The 22,288-nt window shown below is 38.0% G+C and overlaps 1 protein-coding gene across 1 annotated transcript in view; it reads left to right on the top strand.

Annotated features, from left to right (window-relative positions):
• BRWD3 (bromodomain and WD repeat domain containing 3) overlaps nt 1–22,288 on the top strand; it is an 84,850-nt gene that overhangs the window by 42,413 nt on the left and 20,149 nt on the right. The window contains exons 18-34 of the mRNA XM_067548360.1: nt 1,009–1,179; nt 3,703–3,886; nt 4,689–4,782; nt 6,938–7,087; nt 8,562–8,638; nt 9,789–9,966; nt 11,212–11,328; nt 11,828–11,935; nt 13,293–13,417; nt 13,653–13,735; nt 14,665–14,776; nt 16,915–16,976; nt 17,078–17,233; nt 17,700–17,820; nt 18,581–18,706; nt 18,795–18,876; nt 22,051–22,107. Of these exons, the coding sequence (XP_067404461.1) occupies nt 1,009–1,179; nt 3,703–3,886; nt 4,689–4,782; nt 6,938–7,087; nt 8,562–8,638; nt 9,789–9,966; nt 11,212–11,328; nt 11,828–11,935; nt 13,293–13,417; nt 13,653–13,735; nt 14,665–14,776; nt 16,915–16,976; nt 17,078–17,233; nt 17,700–17,820; nt 18,581–18,706; nt 18,795–18,876; nt 22,051–22,107 (2,003 nt within the window). The remainder of the gene's footprint in view (nt 1–1,008; nt 1,180–3,702; nt 3,887–4,688; nt 4,783–6,937; nt 7,088–8,561; nt 8,639–9,788; nt 9,967–11,211; nt 11,329–11,827; nt 11,936–13,292; nt 13,418–13,652; nt 13,736–14,664; nt 14,777–16,914; nt 16,977–17,077; nt 17,234–17,699; nt 17,821–18,580; nt 18,707–18,794; nt 18,877–22,050; nt 22,108–22,288) is intronic.

The following is a 22,288-nucleotide window of genomic DNA, read 5'->3' as shown; positions in this document are numbered from 1 at the left end:
CTTTAGTCCAGTGTTAATATGTGGGAAGTGAATTACAGCATGAATGAAGCAATGGAAGTGTACAGATTGGACTGTCCTAAAACCAGGGACAGGATTTGGAATATTGTAAAGAAACTGTAGCACTCAAACATTTGTGACCCTTATTCTGCAACAAGCTGCATAGTCAACAAATAAACCCATTAATTTCAGTGGGGCAGTATGTAATGTAACGTGCTATACTGTGTGAGTAAAGCTGGCAGAATAGTGCCCTGCATTTTGTTAGTACAATAATAATAAAGTAAAGAAGTCTTTAAAAAGACGGGAGGCTTTTGGTTTTGGAATCAAATTTGTTCTTTGTAATATAAACTTTGCTATGTGAGGCTCTCTGTAAGAGATCTGACAGTTAATACTGAATGAAACATTAGGACTGTATTTGTTTTCTCTACTGCTAAAGGTGATTTTCAGTTTGAGACTTGCAGTGGGTAGAGAGAATCTTTTTAATTTTGGATGCTTTGTGAAGATAAGTTGTTCCATATATGGCAAGAGAAATTTGGGTAGCCAAATAATATGAGGTATAAGAACCAGATGGCAAGAAGACTTATCTGGGTTCTTTTATAAATATATGTATTCATACAAACTGTTCGTCTTTGGCTCTTTCTCCAGTCCATTTGAATGATAAAATAGTTTTTAATATCTGTAGCATGATAAACCACTAGAGCTGAATTTAATGGGAAAGTATTCAGAGGAGGAGCTGGGTATCTCATGGAAATCTTTGTCGTAGTCTACCATATTGTTGGTAAGCAATGTATTTTACTTAGACAGTAGTGAAAAAACAATAGAAGAGTCAACTTGGCTCTAAAATTAAAATGTAACATTATATAATGTATGTGAATTGAAGGTGGTAAGGCACTCTGCTAGGTACATGTGGTGCAGAGCAGGCTGACAATCTTATACATTACTGAGTTTGGTAGTGTTTTGGGTTGTTAGTAAAACCAAAGCTGATCGTTTGGTGCTTTTGTTCTCACTAAGGTGATGGGGAAGTGATTGAACAGGTGATTGGGCAGCAAACCAATGACCATGATGAGAGCATTCTTGATGGAATGATTAGGGAGCTCCAGAGAGAACAAGATCTGAGGCGAATGAATGAAGGAGAAGCTATTTCAAACCCTACATACAATAGATCACACTCTATTAATGGTGGTAAGTATTCCCTCCTTGTCTGATTACTCACTTAGTCAGACATCTAGGAAAGTACTCTAAACTACTGTGACCAGGTGCTTGGGTGGGCCACATTGACAATGCCACTGCTTTTGCAAATTGTTTCAGCTGGGGAAATGTTTTCCAGGGCCAGCTTCAGAAAAGCATGTGTGTTTGTTTATGTCCATCCAAATTCAGATCTCCTTTCTGTCAGAGGAGAGATTTGAATCCCTATCTCCTACCTAACAGATGAGTGCATTAAACACCAGGTTATGGAGGCATTCTCTCTCTGTCTGACCTAGTGAGTATTTACGCAAAGTGGAACAGCTTCAACAAGCAGAATAGCCCATAGCCTGGTGGTTAAGATGCTTATCTAGAAGGGGAGAGACATGAGTGCACATTCCTGCTCCAGAGTGGGAATTCAAACCTGGGTCTCCCGCATCCCAGACAAGTGCCCCAACCACTGGCTAAAGGTTATCAAGGGACACAATACACACTACTTCTCAATCGACCCCCACTCCCTGGACTTTTCAGAGGGTTTTTTTTTTTTTTTGGACAAATACCTAACATTTACAGATATTACAAATATTTTATCTGATTTTTCAGTTTGCTGATTGAACCAAAAAATCAATTATTTGTCCAGTTCTACCATGACTGTTTTGCATGTGCTTTCTTTCTGTGTCTCTCCCCATTCATTTAAGCATTAGTTACCCATCTGGAGGTCTTTGGAACTCAGGTGATGGCTGAATAGAAGGATTGAGAGTGTGATGTGCGGCTGAGGGCACTTGATGCTCTAGCTGGGCAGTGCCTGATTGCTTAAGACAGTTAGACCATAATTAATTCTCTTAAACTCTTTCTAAGAATAAACTTTTACTATTACCGTATTATCGTTTATTCACTGCAGGGACTTTCTAACTTTTCGTATTTTAATGTCACCATAACGGTATATAATTAATAAGTAGACAAAGTTATTAGAACACAATTCTATGAAAGCCTAATGCTCTCCTGTTGCTGCCTATGTGCATCAGTGTTTATAAAATAAACAAACATATTTGTTTTGTCCCAGTGTTTCATTTCAAAGCTTTTTGTTCTCCTGTCCTAGGGTTCTGTTTCAGTGACTTTTCTTCTGATATATACCATGATTTAAAACTAAAATCAAACTAAATCAGATCTGACCAGCTGGTCACAAAGCAGCTTACTGTCAGGGTTGTAACAGATGCTGTGGACTTGTGCTGTGAGTCAGCTAGTCACAGATCAGTTTATTCATAGTATCCAAAGCTCTTAAAAAGTTTATTCCACATTTGCTAGTAATCTGGTTTTAGGTTTTAAATGACTGACTTGTTTATGTTTAAACTATCTGTTACTGGTATAGATCCATGCGAGCAGTATGCTTAGAACTGCTTTTCCTGGCAAAGAAGTGATAGGAACGGATTACCAACAGAACTTTGATCTAAATCAGTGGTTCCAAGCAGGTGGCCCACAAGCCAGGTCCAGCCTGCTTGAGGCTGTTATCTGGCTCTTGCAACAGATTTAAATTTTGCACCATGCAAGCTTTAATTAAAAAAAAAAAGTCGCTAGTTGTTATGGCTGTGAAGATAACCCTCCCAACATGAACTGAGTGTAAACTGATGCCTTGTTGTATTCCAGAGTTTGCAGGCTACCTTAAACAATAGCTGTGAGACACATGAACTGCCTGGATTCACCTCAGTGAGGTGTTTGCACTTAACCTGGCTCTTAAAGCTTCAATTAGGCTTTTCATGCAACTTTGCACAACTTTGTGTATGTACCATATTTGTGCATATGGAAATTAGATAATTTCACTTCTAAATGGCCAAGTAAGCCAAAGACAGGGACAACTGTGGTGTTACTGCTCAACTTCTTCTTATCCCCACTTGACTGACCAAGGGAAAGATTCAGATTTTATGTCTGGCCTTAAGTAAGTGGCAGCATGTAGCTCTGCTGCATCAGGAGCAGCTCAGTGATGGAATTGTGTCTCAGGCACAACAGGGTAGGTTATAAAAACAGTACAGTGAATGTATTGGCACCTACAGCAATCTCATCTGCTTTTGTAGCATGACATTTTTAAGTGCTCCTAAGTCAAAGTCCTATTGAAAATCAGTGGGACTTTGGCTCCTAAATACTTTATAAAAACTTTACTCATGCTTCTTATGTTGGCCTAATCATTACTTGAAAACCCCAGGTCCCATAGGAAGTCACAGCACAGATCGATCATATTTTTTTGTGTGCGTGCAAAGTGGTGAGTAACATTCCAGTGACATATAGAAGTAGGTATTCCTACATATTCATTGAAAGCATCAAAACCCCTCAACTCGTGTTAGTCACTGATTTTCAGTTGATCAGTAATTGTGATAAAAATGCTCTCTCCTGGGCCAGTGTAACTATGCTCTGCCACTTGCAGAGGGCTGAGAAGAAACTTTCTGTCTAGCTTTAAATTTTCATGCATAGATTTTTATTAAAATAGTTGTGAAAATGAAAGGAAAAAAGATCTTTATTTTTGTGTTTTAGCTCTTAGAAGTCCAAGTTTGGATGTAACATCCCCACCAAATGTTGGTCTCAGACGTAGTGGTCAGATTGAGGGTGTCCGGCAAATGCATCACAATGCTCCTCGCAGTCAGATAGCCACAGAGAGAGATCTCATGGCATGGAGCAGAAGAGTAGTGGTGAATGAGCTGCATCCAGGGGTTAGCAGGTAAGATGAAGCTACTGATACTGAATTTCTGTTGGAACCCTCTCCATTCCTTTGCAGTACAAGAATGCTAAGACCTGTTGAGTTAATTTTTTCATATTTCTTTATGAATCCAATAGGTGTTGTCCATTTGTAATTAATTGTGCAAACATAAACTGTGTATACAAGTAAAGATCATATTATAAATTTAGGGAGTCTATTGTTTCTTTGGTGTATATGTGTAATGTTTCAAGCATGCTTGGGCGAGGAAGAATAAATCATATAGTGTTTCAATGATACCTCTTGCAAAAAATAAGAGATACTATTTATAATTTTTTTTAAAAGAAATTGATTTTTCAGTACTGTATTTTTTTCAGAGTTAGAGTTAAAAATTAGGATTATTCTATTTTGGAATTTGGAGAATGGTAATTTCTTACTTACATAGTTATTTAACTTCTTTCCTGGTTCAGATATTCCATTCTGACCGTATTGGGGCCGTTTTTATTTAGACTCTTCTCTTCCCTGAAAGGTTTTTCTTTCCTAGTGCAGTTTTTTAAAATTTTAATAGGTCTACATGCTCAGTAAGAGAGTTCTTGAGCCATTATCAAATATTCAGTTAGCCTCCCTTTTATAGGAAAATGACTAATGACATCAAAAGAGTTTTTGCTTTGTTTAAAAAAAAAATCTCTGGGTGCTGCAAGGGGGACTTACACCCACTTAGCTGGTAACAAGGAAGCAAATATTATTCTGAACACATTCTGTAACTAGATTGTCAGAGTGTTTAATGACTTAGTGAATAAGCTGAATGTTTGCCCTGTGTTCTTAGAGTTCAGGAAGAATGCAGAGCTGCCAAAGGTGATATAGAAGTTAATCTTTACACTGTTGAAAAGAAGAGAAAACCATCCTACACCTTGCAAAGGGTGAGTACTTTTCACTAGAAGAAGAGGGAACATAAGAGACTGTTTTAAGCATTATGCAAAAAAAGTCCAACAGCAATTTTTCTAGATATTTTAATATCCTTGCTACTTAATCTTTCTAATTTTGCTATATGTCATTCCATTTTTTAATTTAGTCTGTGCTGCAAAACAATTCGTTGTCAGTTATGTAAACCATTGTCATGGGGGGGTGGGGAGGAAACAGTGGATTATGTAGTTTAAGTGAGCAAGGACTCGCTTTAGATCAAAAATAATTTTGCTACCAAAGTCTAGATCCTGCAACTTCAATATATGGGCAAATCATGCATCCACAGGAACCTTGTATTCTTTAGTGGGGCTCTGTATGGATGGAGAGAGGTCTGCCTGCATGACTCTTTTTGCAGGTTGAGGGGCCTAAAATATTTTCGGGCTCACGATAATGCAGTAAATCCCTTGCTGTGTATAGACTTTGGCTATGTCTACACTGACGGCGGCAAAGTAGCCGCCCCTCAGATCGACTTATCTGCATCGACTGACCAGTCAGCTCAATCGATCAGGAAGTCGACGCTATCAATGCACCCCTGCAAGTGGCATAGTGCTGTGTCGACGGAAACACGGTTCCCGTTGGCGCAGTGCAGTGAAGACGGTGCGCAGAAGAGAAGCACAACAGTCGATGGGAGTTATGCAAGTTTTCTGCATAGTTTGCGTAACTCCCGTCGACTGCCGCCGAATCACTGGAGTAAGTGTAGACCAAAAGTTTATTTGAGGACCAAATAGACTAGATTTTAAATGGAAAAATGAAACTATAAAAAACTAAATGGCTGACTGCTTGACAAATTAAGTGTTGTATATGTGTAACTACTTCACTCATTTTTTGAAAAGCTTCAGATAATGTCTCTCTATTCTGCAACTGCTGTCATAGGCCCCTGGGTCTATGTGAAGTCCCAGTTGTTGGGCACAAAGGCCTCTAAATTGCAACAGCAGTGTTCTATCAGTTCATATTACACAGCCAGTTTGAGATACCATGTCGAAGATCTATTTTGTGCGCACACCAGATGCTACTGATATCATTCAAAGACTAATTCACACACACTGCTGTAAAGGGCTTTTTAAAAAGTGCTATTAATTAAAACATTGAACATCATTGTGAATAAGTTTTGGGTGAAATCCTGTCCCCCCTGAAGTCATTGACAAAACTCCCATTGATTTCAGCAGGCCTGGATTTCACCCATTGTGCCTAAGTATTGCAGCTGATAAGATCCTTTTTCCGGGATCTTCAGTCCTCGTCTTCTGCCTCTTTATTATTATTTAGATTCCCATAGTGCCTAGAACCAATGTGTGAGACGCTGTACAAACAGAATAAAAAGACTGTCCCTGCTTACAGTGATGGAGACCTTTACTTTTTTTTTTTTTTTTTTTTTTTAAACAAAGATACATTGTCCATATTTGTTATATCTCAGTGACTCCATATAAAATTTACTCAATTTACAAGTAAAAGAGATGGGGTTCTTTTTTCCAAGTGCCTGTCCTGTGAATTCAACCTGAGAGCTGAAAGTCAAGCTGAAATCCTTGCTGCTGATGTATAATCAGTGACATCATCTGTTCAATCCTGTTTTTCTTTGGATTCAGCCAAGTGTAATAGAGGGTAGGCTTTTCCCTCTTGAACAGGAGGGGGAAGGTTATTTGAACCTTTTGTGCTTTTATGCCAGCAACCTACATCCACACTGGTACTAAAATGGTGTCTGAAACGATATTTAGAGTCTTGTTGAAAGCAAGTCTACTCTCACAGTTAGATTTGTGGCATTTTTGTACATATATTTTATAAGTATGCTAGAGGAATCACACAGTTCTTAGAATTGTAAATTTCTCTCTTGTAGTCAAGACCACAGGGAGCAGCTGTTCAGCAAGAAAATGGTATTTATACATAACCAATTTTTTCAGGGTAGAATCACTTCTTAAAACAATGGGCAATCATTTTTCCAGCAATGCCTAGCCAAGCCAGAATAAGCTAAGGATGGCACTTCAACCCAAACTCCAGATTTTCTGATTTTCCAATGAGAGTAGGACATCATCCAGTCCTTTTAATAAGGTGTGTTTTTGTAGTATATATATTTAACTGCTAAAAGATCTAGTCTTCGTCTTTTTTTCCCCATGACAAAAGAGCGATTATCAGCCTGGCAGTGGACGATCTTTGAGAAGAAACCAACGCAAACGCCAGCATGCCTACCAAACACGCTCCACCATTGAACACAATCAACAAGGAGCAAGTCAAAATGCACGTGCACAGGAAGAATCTGAAAGCTCCTCCGAGGTATGACACCTCAAGTGATCGTTTCAATGTGTTCCTTAGTCATAGATTGTTTTGAGAACAGCTGTAGTCAAATCACACAGTGTTACCATTAAGACTCAGGATTTTCTCTTCCCTTTGGAAGAAAGATTCAATTCATGTTGCTTTTAGGACTCAAGCCATTATTTTATCAAATCAGTCTGAGAAGGAGATGAGCTATTTATCGCAGTTCCTAAATTGGCAGAAATATGAAAGGATTCAAATCCAGATCAAAACGAATTGTTTTATGGGCATCATCTGTTAGGAAATCTTGAAGTGTTTTTGGGTTAATTTAACTGGTCTGGACATTGCTTTCTAACTTTTGCTATTCTGGTATTTCATGCAAACAACAGACATTATATTGCACATGTATTGTAGATGTCACTAAGTAGGTTGTTTTCTTGTACATCTGTGGAGCAGCTTTTAAAGATACTGTGTGTTTTAGTGGTTGATATTTGTGAGAGTAAAGATTTAAGATTTCCAGATTAAATGTAATTTCCTCTCGGCAAACAAAGGGGAGCACGTAAAATAAGATGACGCTGAGTATTAAATCACATTTTACATATTCTGTATATTCATTGCTTTCTCCCACTCTATAACGTAAAATTAAATGAATGTGAATTAAATGCTCAGTTAAAAGCTTACCATAGTTATAAGAATTCTGACATTAAAGAAGAAGCTTAGTGTTAGGTCAATGGCCATACTTGGATTTTAATGGATATGTGTTTCAGATATTAGAAATTAATACCTTTTAAGCTTTTCAGAAAAAATACTTACAATGTTTCTATTTTTTTAACATCTGATAATACGAAGTTCTTCCTCACAAAACTGCCTTTGCAGCTCTCCACTGTAGAAAGTGTTTGCCTTGCGGGCCCCAAACCTTATTTAGCAGCAAGAACCATTAAAGGCTATGTGCATCACCCCCCCAAAAATCAGGCTATTCTTCTTCCACCTGTTCTGTAGAGGCAACTTCATGAAGGAGAAATGATGGTCATGTACTAGTAACTGGAATTCTCTGAATATATTTCAGGCCAGCAGATCTGCAATGACCACATCCAGCCTCTCCCTTTCCTTTGGATTTTGGGTCAAGTTTTCTGAGGTTGAAAGGACCTAAAGGACAGTTTTGTAGGGGTGTAGATTTATGTGTGTTGGTTCTAGAATGCCTTCAGGGTGGGTACGATCCCATGCCTTTAGTAGCTCATGCTGCTATCAAAGGTGCAGTGGTTTGTGAAGAGAGGCATGTCATGTAACTCCTCCTACCTCGCTCCATGGGGACTTCTTTTGAGAATTTGAGTTACTGGTAAATAACCTTTTTTGACAAATGTCATCCAAGTGTTTGCATAATAATATTTTCAGGTGAATATATATAGTGTGAAAGAGAAAATATTTTGGTGAAAATGTGGCAGCAAGAATAACAATATGACTGTGAAGATCAAACCCTCTTTTGTTTTCAATACAGGAAGATGAGACAGTTGGCACAAGTGATGCCTCTGTGGATGATGCTGTGGCTGTATGGCAAAGTGAAAGCAGTTCCAGGTAGCTTTTCCTGTCCTCCTAAATATTTCTTCTTTGTCTTGTGATTATGTAGTCTTAGAGAGCTGTAGCATGACGGTTGATATTTCTGGAGCCACAGCTACAATACTGAAACAAATATCTAGGACTTATTTCACTATAAAATAAGTAAATCTGTCTCTTCTTTGAAAGATTAAGATAAAAAGAATCACACTGTGTTTAGTAGATTTTTGTGCTCTTGACTGCTCACCATTGAAGTTCACAGGCTCCATCACTCTGGATAGAATGTTTGTGTGTCTTTATCTAGGAAACATTGTGGTGAAACTGACCAAGTAATTATAAAAGTGTTTACAAAAACACTTACCTTTGTTAAGGCAGTGTGAAAGACCTGTACTTTCAAATGGTTTTTAGTCCATAGACTTTTTTCTTTTTTTCTTATTTGCTGTACAGTTTTCGTATTCTCTGTGCAAGATTAGGAACTAGTATGAAGTAGCTATGCAAAAGGAAGCATTTTCATATTTGAGAGTCAGCTACCCAAAACACAAATGTTAGTTGGTCATTTGAGTAGTGAAGTAATAGTACTGACACAGGATGATTGCATTGTGCTAAAGTGGCCAAATCCTGTTCTGTTCTCTGAAATGAATTTGTCAAAATCTTTTCGCATAATTTTTAGAATTTAAAAAAAAAATACAATGTTTTTGTGTTTGGAGGGGACAAGAACTAACATTAAATCAGAAAGTGTCTCTCTCTTATGGAACTTATGGAAGTCAGCAGTATGTATTTAAAGACTTCACTACAATTGGCTAAAACTCTGGCAAATTCCAGTAATAAATCGGTTAAGAATTGATGTGAAAACATGAGGGCAATAAATATGTCCCACAGACTTTTAAGAATGAGTGGAATCATTACTATGACACAAATATTAAATATAATGCTAGCTCTTATGTGAATTTGCAATTGAAATAGTATGCTGAAATATCTAAATTATGCACCATTTAGGCTTTCTATAGACTTCATGTGAATACAGCTCTAATCCTGCCAGCTGTTCACACAGCCACAGGAGCCTACCTGCATGAAGCCGCTTGCAGGATCGGGCCTAGAACTGTATTGTGTGAAAGTCAATAAAACTATAACTGACATCTTTTCTTAGTTTTTTACTTTGTAATATTTACAGTGATTCGTCAAGTGAATATTCTGACTGGACAGCAGATGCTGGAATTAATCTCCAGCCTCCAAAGAGACAAACCAGACAAGCAGCTCGGAAGATCTGTAGCAGCTCTGAAGATGAAAATATGAAGGAAGCTAAAGGATTGGAAGAGAAACGAAGGAAACCCAAACAGACAAGAAAAAAGGTTAGCTTTTTGTTTTTAAGGGCTTTTTAGCTTTATAAATCTTTCGTAAATGGTTGTCTTCAAGTTAAATATATTTCATTGAGAAGTATACTTGAAAGACTCCTGACAGATAACACAGTGGTCACAGTTCACCTTAAAATAGAACAGACTAGGATTCTTGATGTGTAATTTGGTTATTCTGTTGTGATGTATGGAGTAATTTTGATATTGTAGTGATTTTTATTTAGGATGCTGAAAAGAACAGACTTCTATAAAAGAGCTAGCTTAATGAGAAAGAGAGCCCTTTGTATTTACTTAGTACAGACCAAGTTATTTTGTGTTTTCTGAATAACTATAGCCAGAACCTGGCCCACATGAAGGTCCTTTTTTGTCTGAGGATTTCCCTGGCTATTGTAAAGTCAGCATATGCATAGGAGGAGGGGTGTAGTGTTTTGAGGATTGGAAGGATAGGGCCAGAACTCACTGTGCTCCAGTGGTCCCAACTGCTGCAATGTTACTTGAAGTCATTATACAAACCAGATGTAAGTCAGAGCAGCCATTAATATACTTTAACTTGCACCAGGGGCCAATTCAGCTGCCAGCCAGCCTGAGGACCTGGGCTGGAAAGGTGACTTGGAGCCACTTTTGTCTCGCCTCAGCTGTCCCAAGACATGTTCTAGAACAGCTGAGGATTTTGTCCTTAGGTGTCAATTTTTCAGCTGTTTATTTTAATTTTAGTTCTATGCATATCTTTGGGTGGAGAGGATGGAAAAGAAAAGAAACAAGTGATTAGCACCCACTTTTTTTTTTTTCCTTTTGTACATCTTCATCTCAAAGGGCAAATGTAAAAGGTCAGATTCACCCGTGAGGTGATCTGTTGTCTTTGACTTGTGTCCCAGGTAGACAGAACTACAAACAAAGGGTTAGTAAAAGGGCTGCGACATTAAAGCAGTTATGTTAGTTCCTTATTTATAATTGTTTTCTTATATGCTTCTCTTGAATGTTTGGGGTTTATTTTTGTCAAAACAGACGCTTAGCATGCTGTTAGGCCTTTTATATATATTAAGAAATGAATTATTTCCTTAGCCTACTATTATATTGATGATGATGGATGATAAGTAAAGATCACTTGATTTTCTTGGGGACTTGGCATTTCAGGTTTTGTTCTGTTCATAATATTTAATCATCTTTGCTTATATGAGTTGTTCACATGCCTTGCCAATGGTAATTACAGCTTATTCCCTAAATTTAATGTAATTTTTTAAGAAACCAAGTGGATTACTTTCGATGGAAGGTGAACCCAGTGAAGAATGGTTTGCACCCCAGTGGATCTTGGATACCATACCACGTCGTTCACCCTTTGTCCCGCAAATGGGAGATGAGGTAATTTTATGTAGTGTTGATCATGTTATTGACAGCAGCTAAATTGTCTCAACTAGGGCCAATAAAGAAATATGTTTAGTGAATACATGCTCAAATTAGGCCCATGTTGTGCATTTGCAGAAAATGAAATGACTAAAGTGAGTGCTCCTGGGTTGCCTTTTTTCTGCGCATGTGTAACTCTCAGTAACATCAGTAGGAATTACTTGGGCATTTGAAGGAGAAAATGGAGCACCCCTGCTCCGTATGCATACATGCACATTCTCTGTAAAGATTCCTGTCTCCAAAGTACACGTCTATCACTGCTTCAGGTGTCTAGATAAATACCATGCTGTTCAGAAGCAGGAATAAGAGTGTTTACCAACAGAATAATCCTTATGGAAATGTCCTGTTCCATTTAAAAGGGATGATCTTTGTTTGTGTGTGTATGTTAAAAAATAACCCTAGGGATTAACTGTATGAGTAGAATGAAATCTACACATTCTCTTTTCTTTTCTTTAAGATTATTTATTTTAGGCAAGGCCATGAGGCTTATGTGCGGGCAGTAAGGAAGGCAAAAATTTACAACGTTAACATGCAAAAACAACCATGGAACAAAATGGAACTCAGGGTAAGTCAACTAAAAAAAGACACGTCCACGTGTCCATCATCTCATTAACTTCTGCATTAAAGTCAAATGTGAACGAATAAAGAAAAGAAAAATGCTTTTTAAAAATGTAGCTTTGCAAACCAAACTTGTAAAAATTTGTTATGACATGCACCAATAAAACTATCACTGATGATAGGAAGTCAGAAGGAGACTGAAGGAGGATGTTTACCTAATGTGGTGGTGTTCACTAACAAAAGTAAGACCACTCTAATTTAAAATGTTACCCTTTCTTGCATTCTAACTGATGTAGAACTAACAACTCTCAAGTTGTTAATACCGTCACTTCAGCATTCTTAGAATGAACTGAACATTTAGATACTGCTCATTGTTTCATAACCCGAGAGTAACAAATAGGGTCCCAATCTTGCAAAAGTTTAAGCATATGCATTAAATGCAATGGAAATACTTGTATGTAAAGTTATGCACATTCTTAAGTGCCTGCAAAATCAGGGCATTGTCTTAAACATATTTTACAATATGTTAATATACAGTGATTCAATTACTAGAGTTGTGAAGTTCTGTTAGTTTGCTGACCATTGCACACATCTGTGAATTATGGTAATAAAAATCTAAATGATCAAATAGAGAGAAAGTGGAAAATTGAATCTAATGTATCCTAATTTCCATCATTTTTGTATGGCCCGGGGTAATGTTAAAGAAATCTTGCTGTTTAAAGGAAATAAAAAGACTCGTGATTCCAACTCTCTCTCTCTGTGTGTGTGTGTGTGTGTGTGTGTGTGTGTGTGTGTGTGTGTGTGTGTGTGGGTGTGTGTGTGTGTGTGTGTGTGTGTGTGTGTGTGTGTGTGTGTGTAAAACAATAACTCACACTAATAATAGTATTATACCCACTTTGGTATGGGCTAGCCGCCCCAAGTACTGCCCATATGATCTGGGTGGGTTTGTGTTGGGGCCGGTTAGCCTGTGCCTCCTGATGTGCAAAGGTTTGAGGTCATGACTTTAGTCAGAAATGCCCCCCTGGGGCCACTAATGCTGCTGGAAGAACAAATGCACCATCCCCAAGACACTTCCCAGTGCAGTTAACCAAATTATGGCCAGCCTTGTGGAGTATGTTACAGGGAAGGAGCACCATGTATCTTTTCATCCTTTTTTGTTAGAGACCATTATGCTTTTAGATTTTTAGGAATGAATGAAGGATTTTTTTAGGACTGATAGAAGTATCTAGGATGGAAAGAGGAAGTAATTTCTAAATACATATCTTCCTTTGTACACATGTATGAGTGAGTTTAAACATGAATACACTGCTTTTAATGAGATAAAATAATATAAATATTGACCCATGCTGTATTTTGATAATTAGGAACAAGAAATTGTGAAGACTGTAGGAATTAAATATGAAGTCGGACCTCCTACACTCTGCTGCTTGAAGCTTGCGTTTCTAGATCCAATCTCAGGCAAAATGACTGGAGAGTCTTTTTCCATTAAGTGAGTAACTGACTAAATCATTTCTCCAAATAAACCAAATGTGCTTACGAATAGTGTAAAATTTTGTTTTTCTGATCTCCCTGCAGTTGAAGACTTCATGTAAGCACTTGTCATTGCAGCAATGAACTTGAAATAGCGTTTGAAGAGTAAAAAGATTACCTACGTGCTTATATTAGGATTATGGCTGTGGAAGAAGTATCTAGTTTAGAAGTAATATTTTTTCTGTTGTTTATAGGTACCATGATATGCCAGATGTTATTGATTTTCTTGTGCTGCATCAGTTTTATAATGAAGCCAAAGAAAGGAACTGGCAGATTGGTAAGTACCATTTTACCACCTGTGTGTGTTTTGGCATGCTGAATGCTAGTTTTGGACAGGATGCCATTCATTTCTCTCTTTATAATGTAAATATTTGCCCAATTTTAATGAAACAGGCATTTTTAAGTCATTAGTTGTTCACTTTTAAATGTATTGGTTATCTTTCAAGTGCAGTCTTCTCTTTGAGAGCATTCCAATACACCTCTTGATGTAAATTAGTCCAAGAAGACCTTATGTCTTATTTTCTAGTATTTAAACTCACTTTAAAAAAAATCAGTCTGTCAATTCTACAATTTGCATATTATTAATAAATCAGATCTGATCATGACTGGTATATTTTAAAGCCAGAACACTTAGATATGCTGGTGATAAGAGCCATGTAAATATCCACACAGAATACAGTTGTGACTTTCAGAGAGGCAGTCTGTATTTGTGATCCACAGTCACCAAGTTAGTGGAGGCTGGTGTACTGGCAAAATCATGTACTTGGTCTATATCAAATTATGTGAATTACACTGAGTTGTCTAACTTCTGCTAAATTACAATGATTGAATCTTTATGGCAACTGTTGGAAACTGTGCTTTTTGTCTGCCCAACAGTAAGGTGACTAACACAGCAGCAGCAGTAGTGGGAGAGAAAGAAAAATGTATATAATATTGGAAGAGACAATCAATAGGTCCCTAGAGACCAGAAAAATCTTCTGCTAGGTTGTGGTCTGAGGCTAGGGGGAAATCCACTGTCAGTCTCCAGAAGTGTAAAGTTGCTCTCCTTGGGGTTTTTTGGCCCGTTCGCTGCTGTGGTAGACATACAGATTCCTGTAAATTATTTACTTTATTATATAAGTAAGGTATTTTAACTGTTACATAAGAAATGGTTAGATTTATTATCTGCATTATTCAATTGCTAAATTTAACTCTTTTTTATTATAGGGGATAGGTTTCGCAGTATAATAGATGATGCTTGGTGGTTTGGAATGGTGGAGAGTCAGCAGCCTTTCCAGGCAGAATATCCTGATAGTTCCTTCCAGTGCTACAGTGTTCAGTAAGGTTTACTGTAGTTGCAATATATCAAACATATCTAAGGACTTACGGATGGCTCTCTTCTCTGCTGCGTGTTTATATGTAACTTACATGTGTCCATCAAGGAAAAAAAATTAAATGAAAAAACAGCCCACCTTTCTTTGTGACCTACCAAATCTCAAAACTATAATTTTGGGTTTGTAGTGCAATTTGATATGAATTAAAATCCCAGATAATGACACTGAGTTCCTGGTTCTTGTTACGTAGGAATTACTGTCGTCTTTCTAGTCCAGTATCCTATTTCTGACAGTGGCACCAGATGCTTCAGAAGAACATGCAAGCAGCTCTGTAGTGGGAGTTATGAAATAACCAGCCCATAGGGAAGGCTTCATTCTCATCCTGGCCAGTGGTTGTCTTTTAGGCTGTGGACCATAGGGTCAAATGTTTTTTAAAAATTAATCTTCTCTAACGTAACATGATGTTCTCATTGTCTACATAAATGTTGAATTCCTTTTCTGAATCCTGCTCAGCTTTAGCCTCACTGATCATGTGGCAGTGAGTTCCACATTTTCTTTTTTTTAGATTTTAACTTCATGCCTTTCAATTTCATTGGCTGTCCCTCGTTAGTTTTATTATGAGGGTAAATAGGAACACCTGATTCCCTCTGTATACCATTTGTTATTTTCTATATATCTATGTCTCTTTTTTACTAGTCTCCTTTCTAATGAGTCCCAATATTTGTAATTGCTTCTCAGATGGAAGTCTTTCCGTGCATCTAATAATTTTCGTAACTTGTCTCTGAATCCCTTCTTTTTCTGTTCTCTCTTTTGAGATGAATTGACCAAAACTGACTCAGTATTCCAAGAGAGAACTTACTATTGATTTATATTGTGGCATGATAATACTGAGGGTATTATTGTCTATTCCATTCTTTTATGCATGACGTTTTGTTTGCTGCACATGCAGCAGATGAATGTCAGTATTTTTAAAGATGTAAAATAATTAACATTGAAAATAATAATTTGAACTACTCATACACATTGTTGAGTTCAGTAAGAACTCGGGCCTTTAATCTGAATAGTTACAGTTAATTTGGAATCCAGCGATGTGTGTGAATAGTTAGATTTGTTCTTCAGTGAGCATTACCTTGCATTTGCGAACACTGAATTTCACTTAATGTTGTGCTGGCCTGGTTCTATTGGCTCTTTCAGTGTTTCTCAGCCTTCTTTAGTTTTAACTAACATAATTTTGAGTCATCTGAAATTTTTGCCTCCTCACTGTTTACCCCTCTTTTTCAGTTCATTGCTAAATATATTTGTAAAATACTTGTCTTAGTGTGGTTCTTTGGGCCATCTTACTGTTAATTTGTTGTCAGGTTGAAAAACAAGGATTTGTCCCTAGGGTGGTTTTTTTTGGGTTGTGGATGTGGGTTTTTTTGGTGTTTGCTAGTTGCTAATGTGTGGCAGGACTGTGCCTTATCCCATGACAAAATAGTTTCCTTAATAACCTCCTGTTTTTTCAAAGGATTTTTTTAAAGTCCAAATAAATAAAATCAACCATTTTGCCATTATCCGTTCTCTAGTTGACTTGCTCAAAGTGTGCTACCAAATTGGAGAATCACAATTTTCTATTACAGAAGCTGTGCAGATTTCTCCCTGGTGTATCATTGTTCATGTAGTACTGTAGTAGTAACCAAAGTACTGTGGTGTTCTGGAGTGCTACTGGGATCCCCAAAAGTGATTTGTAGCTATTGTATTATAGCCTTTTCTGGCATATATCATCTGACAAAAGCATTTGTTAAAAATAATCTGTCAGTCACTGGTTACAAAAATGTTTTGACTTTTTTCTCTAGTCATGTAGTTATTGATTGCCATAAAACCAATCTTCCCAAACACTAGGTTTTATTAATTGTTGTCATTGCTAAGGCAAATACATTGCTGAGATTTGACCACTACTCTGTATAGGAGAGATGGGCTTGAAGAAAACCCCTGGGTCTAAATACATCCAACCATAAGGGAAGCTGAGATCCACTTGTGACTCTGGACCCTCTCTAACATATTTCTCTTTTGGAAGAAATTTTGCACCCTTCATGCATCAGTGAAAATAGGTGAAAATAAATATTTGCATGTATGTAATATGGTTTTCATTTGTTTTAAATAGCTGGGACAATAATGAAAGAGAAAAGATGAGTCCATGGGACATGGAACCAGTTCCAGAAGGAAGTAAATATGCTTTTGGATTCATTATCATTTCAGTGTCAGTACAATTATACTGGCATGGCGTTAATGGCTCACTGTTCTTGAATTCTTCACATTTCATTTAGCTGCTTATCCAGAGGAGGTTGGTGCTGGAGTTCCTGTGTCCCCAGAGGAACTGACATCTCTGCTGTATAAACCCCAAGAAGGAGAATGGGGAGCCCATTCCAGAGATGAAGAGTGTGAACGAGTTATTAGGGGGATTGATTATCTTCTGACCCTTGGTATGTTGGGCATGAAATAATTACAGGAGTTTCAAGAAAATCAACACTCTTGGGAGGGGGCGGAATTTACTTTAAAAATAGTTGGAAATAGCATTTTATTCCTTTAAACAGGAAAGGAATCTGATTTACAATTTCAATTTACAATTACAATTTACAATATTGGACACCAATATTTCAAGATTTTTATGGGATGGCAGTTTCGGCAACAGCTGCTGGCATGGAAGTATCAAATGCAGTTTTTAACTAAAAATGCATTTTTAAATATAGTAGTTCATACAAGGGGAAACTCATTTTCATCCTGTGGGCATTCAGAATGCCTCACCAAGCAACATGAATGTAGATATATTTATAGTTGGGCAAATGATAACTGGATTTTCCTTTTTATCAGGGATCTAATTCTGTTATTACCATACTGCCAGTGTTGTCAACTGCGGAGTCTAACTGATTTTGATCTTTTTGATTTTAGATATTTCTAACCCCTTTGCTGTTCCAGTGGACCTTAGTGCCTATCCTATGTATTGCACTGTAGTTGCTTACCCAACTGACCTCACCACAATCAGAAGGAGACTTGAAAACAGATTTTATAGGTCAGTTTGATTTGTATCTAATTTAAATTACTGTGAATTTTATCATGTATCCCACTAGAATGATCATCTGAATTGAATGTACTGCAACTCAACAAATAACTTTAGTGAATACTGTCATTTACTGTAATAAATGTCCTGAGCAGATCCATAGCACAAGGTTAGACTCTATACCCCATTTTCAAAGAATAAGTCTTGATTTAAAAAAAAAATAAAAAATTTTTTTGGTCAATTCATTTGGTAAAAACAAAACCAGATTTTTGGATCTTGATCTCTTTCCCTATCCTAGACATCTGTCTTGCACCTTTTATCCTGCAAACATGGGAGGCAGTTCAGAATTGCTTGATCACACCTTTTCTGCTTTTGCGTCTGATTCTTTTTCTCCAGTGCATCAAATAGAGAGGAAGTTCAATATTCTTGCCTTCATTCAGTAACATCTCAACTTTTCGAGCTTAATTTTTGGGCAGCAGAAAACAATATCTGCTTTAGCCCCATCTCCTTTCGCTCGGAGGACCAAAATTTACCATTGCGACCACTCAGCCAAGTCCCTTCACTGCATTTGTTTCCACCTGGGGCAAGTTCCTTCATTGTTGATAGTGATGTGAGTTTCCTTACCATATAATAGGCCCTGGAGCCTGCCACTGCCGACCTGGCAGGTGCCAGACATCCAGGTCATCTGAACAGAGGCCTTGTGTCTTGCTGCTGGGCTGCCAAGTTTTATTTGGCACCCAGGAAAGTGAAATTTTTCTGTCCTCCCCCTCAGGAGAATCTCAGCATTGATGTGGGAGGTTCGATACATTGAGCATAATGCTAGGACTTTCAATGAGCCAGACAGTCCTATCGTTAAAGCAGCCAAAATTATAACGGATGTCTTACTTCACTATATTGGGTGAGTACTTTGTGTTTCCTTCGGCCAGCATTTCTGGGTTTCTAAGCCAGTTTTGAGATGTATTTTGACTTGTCCTCTTGCTCGGCAGGGATCAGAGTTGTACTGATATATTGGATATATATAATAAAGTGAAAGCCGAAGATCTAAGCAGTACTGATGAAGAGGAGAAGGTAAGAGCAGCAAGCATGGTCACCAGAAGCATAATTAGCTCTTTTTATTCAGTAGATGGAAGGAATTTAAAAATGTTTGTGGACTTTTTACATATAATCGCTTTGGGTTTTGATACAAGAGAGGTTATTCTGTAACTTGTGTGACATGGTCTTGGACAGTAAACTCTTGTTTAGTAAGATTGATTCTTTGTGGCTAGCTAGCCATCTGAATCTTCCCTGGGTTACCTGAGTTTCACCCTCATGTGGAGAGGAAATGCCAAAAGTGCAGGAGGGGAATCCATGAGGTAATGTTGTAATGTATTATTGAGTCCAAAGAAACCAAGCGAGCAGTCATCTCCCTGCATCCTGTCCATCTGCAAAGTGGCACCACAGTGGATTTTGTCTATTACGACTTTCTTTTCATTTCTTGATTTTTGCATTGTATAGATGACTGACAAACAGAAATGGTTCCAAAGTTTAACACAACGTCCTTTTTAATTTATTTTAAAAATGCAGTTTTCACGAATATTACAGTGTTGCAGTTTCCATTGTGATGTGGTAACTGATCATATCTAAAACTTCTTAGTTTTGCCTGAGTTCTTTAAGGCTCTGACGTATGAGCCATTGACAAGGGACACATTTATGATGGTCATTTCCATCCACCCTCTCCCTAACTAATCTATTATTCAAATCTTTGAATGAAAACTGATTGCTGGATGAACGTCTGTACCAAATGAATAAACATCACACATCATTCATAGCTTTTTATAACAGACCAGAATGAATACAGTGGAACGATTGTGTATGAGGGTAAGAAATAGGAGTGGTTGTTACTTTCATCCTAACCACTATTGTGGTGAATGCAAATCTTTTTTCCCTTTAACGAATTTTTTAAAAAAAAGAAAGAAATAGAAATCTAACCCTGTTTCAGGGGCTGTTCCAAACCCCACTGAGATCAATGGAAAGTCTCCCCAGGGGATAGCGGTGGGCCCTTTGGTCCAAGTAATTAACATAATACTCTGATCCTGCAAAGGGCTCTGGATGGGAGGACACCAGTGTCCACACAGAGCCCCGTTGACGTAAGTGGGGCAGTGTGCAGTGTACCTTGCAGGTTCTGGGCCTGAGGCATTCAAAGTTGGTACCATAATAATGAAAATCAGTCCCTTCTTCAATTAGATGCCAAGACTGACTTTAGGGGTCTTTGTTTCCCTTCTGATTTTCCTGATCTCATGAACACCTACAGTAGTGTAAGGAATGGGTGTCCCCAGAGCTGGTCTAAGGAACGTGTGACCTTGCAGTAGCACTTAGTGCCCCTTACGCTGTGGTTCCTCTTCCACGTGCCAGTGATCTCATGCCAGGTAGCCAGCAAATGGTCCCATTGCTGCCATACCAAGAAGTAGAGGCACTACAGCTTCCCAAAAGAACATGGTGAAGGAGGGTGATGACTGAGACTGCTGTTAAACAAGCCCAGGCCTGGCAGTTTCCTAAAAAGAGAAACCAAGGAACCTGGCATGGGAAGAGGCTGGAAGAGGGGTAACTGGCAACTCTCAACCATTCTTGCACACATGAAAATGTGTCTGACAAATGCTACAGTTTCCTGCCCTGTTTTAGTTATTAGTCCTGCCCTCAGTGGGTTTGAAAGAAACTCCTAACCTAAAAGATTTCCTTCCCCTTTGATTCTGGTATTAAAGGAGAAATCTTGTGTGAAATTACTAAGATTTAATATAGTAAAATGCTGCTGTTATAAAAGGATTGAAGGTAGATTAACTCTTTGCTAGACTCTATAAAACCGATGCATATGTTGTTGTAGCCCAAACTTGAAGAAGAGATGTGTGTAGCTCGAAAGCTTCTCTCTCATCAATGGAAATCGGTCCAAAGAAAGATATTACTTCTCCCACCTTGTGTCTCAGAATAAATGCAGTTGTTATTTTTATTTTTTTTTAAAAAGGGTGTCTGTAACTTAAAATCCTGAGGCTTCCCTTCACAAATCCACTTGAATCACGTGGGAGGACTTTCCTTCTCTGTGTGTGGATCATCCCATCCCACGTGGTTTGTTGATCAGTGCTGCCATACTCCATTCCCTTTTCTCAGATCCTTCAAAGGGTGAACAGGTTGGGGGAAGAAGTTGACAGGCCTGCTGAGGGAAATGCACAGCTTTTCCCACCCTCTGGCACCACACTGCTCACCCAGAAAAGATAATGCAGCATAGACCTGTATTAGCTTTCCATGAAGCCCTTTCTGCAGTGAGGATTTTCCTTTGAGGGGGATCCCTGGGCACAGCTGCAGCTACGGTGAGTCCCTGACAGTGATGCTGTTCAGTGGAATCACTGGGACTGGTGCCAGAGCCAGATGCTGCTGGCTTCCTGCAGATGCCCTGGCATCCAAACATTTACTTGGCAAACCCAGTGGCTTATTCAAGTCAGCAAACCCTGCCTCTCCCGAGTAGAACAATGTGGGATCTCCACAGGGGATCATCATGGAGTTTTCCACCCCTGAGTTTCCTCCCATAAGTTTTTCAGTGGAAAGAAGGGGATAGACAATCAGGACCTTAGTGTTTAAATGTGTAACTTCATTGAAAAAGCCCAGTGTAAGTGTCCTGTGCTAGACATGTTTGATGAGATTAGTAATGTAAAAAGCACAAAATATCTCTGCATTTTCTTTCCTCCCAAATGTGGGATAAATAATTTTAATAAAATATGATTTGTTTCATATTTTTGTAGGATAATAGCCCTTGCATTTTATCTGTCAAGTAAGGTGTTTTTCTGTTTGAATGCCTGTGCTATTTCTTGTTCTGTTTTAAAATTAACCTGCATGTAACTAAATGAATAGAGACTTCTTTAAAAATAAAAGAGAACTGATCATAAATTGTATATTCTCTTTGGGATCTTACAAGATTCCATCTCATCCATCCATCCATTAAATTTTTTTTATATCTATCCATCCATCTATCTATATAGATACAGAATATACACACACACATCAGAAACAAACTCAGAGTTGAAGCAGCTTTTCTGTTTAAAGATACCTAAAATAAAAGGTGAAAGTTCTAGTTAAAAAAAAAAAATCCCTCTAATTTTGCTTGAATCTTCCTTATTTATATATTTATTTTAAATTGCAGTAATCGTACCCAGCATATTTATTCTCACTCTGGTTTTATTTTTCTTGTTTGAGTGTAATCATTACCCTTTCCTTTAGGTGGCAGAAGTAGATGTAGATTCAGATGGGCCTGGAACTTCATCCGGGAAAAGAAGAGTGAGTAAATAACTTATCTGGGGCTAATGCTGCAGCAGTTCCGTTGGTCCAGGGAATTAACTACACTCACTTAGTGCCTGATCCTGCAAAGGGTTAACTTTGCACAGGCTATTGTCAGTCAGAGTGTAAGTGTTGGTGGGGTCAGGACCTTATATTACTATGGAAAGTAATTTGATGATTG

Source organism: Emydura macquarii, unplaced genomic scaffold (assembly GCF_026122565.2).
Source record: "Emydura macquarii macquarii isolate MOO-44397 ecotype Brisbane River unplaced genomic scaffold, CSIRO-AGI_Emac_v2 contig_1253, whole genome shotgun sequence".
Classification (NCBI taxonomy): Eukaryota; Metazoa; Chordata; order Testudines; family Chelidae; genus Emydura; species Emydura macquarii.
The sequence above is the reverse complement of the archived record's forward strand: the minus strand, read 5'-3'. Positions and strand labels throughout refer to the sequence as shown.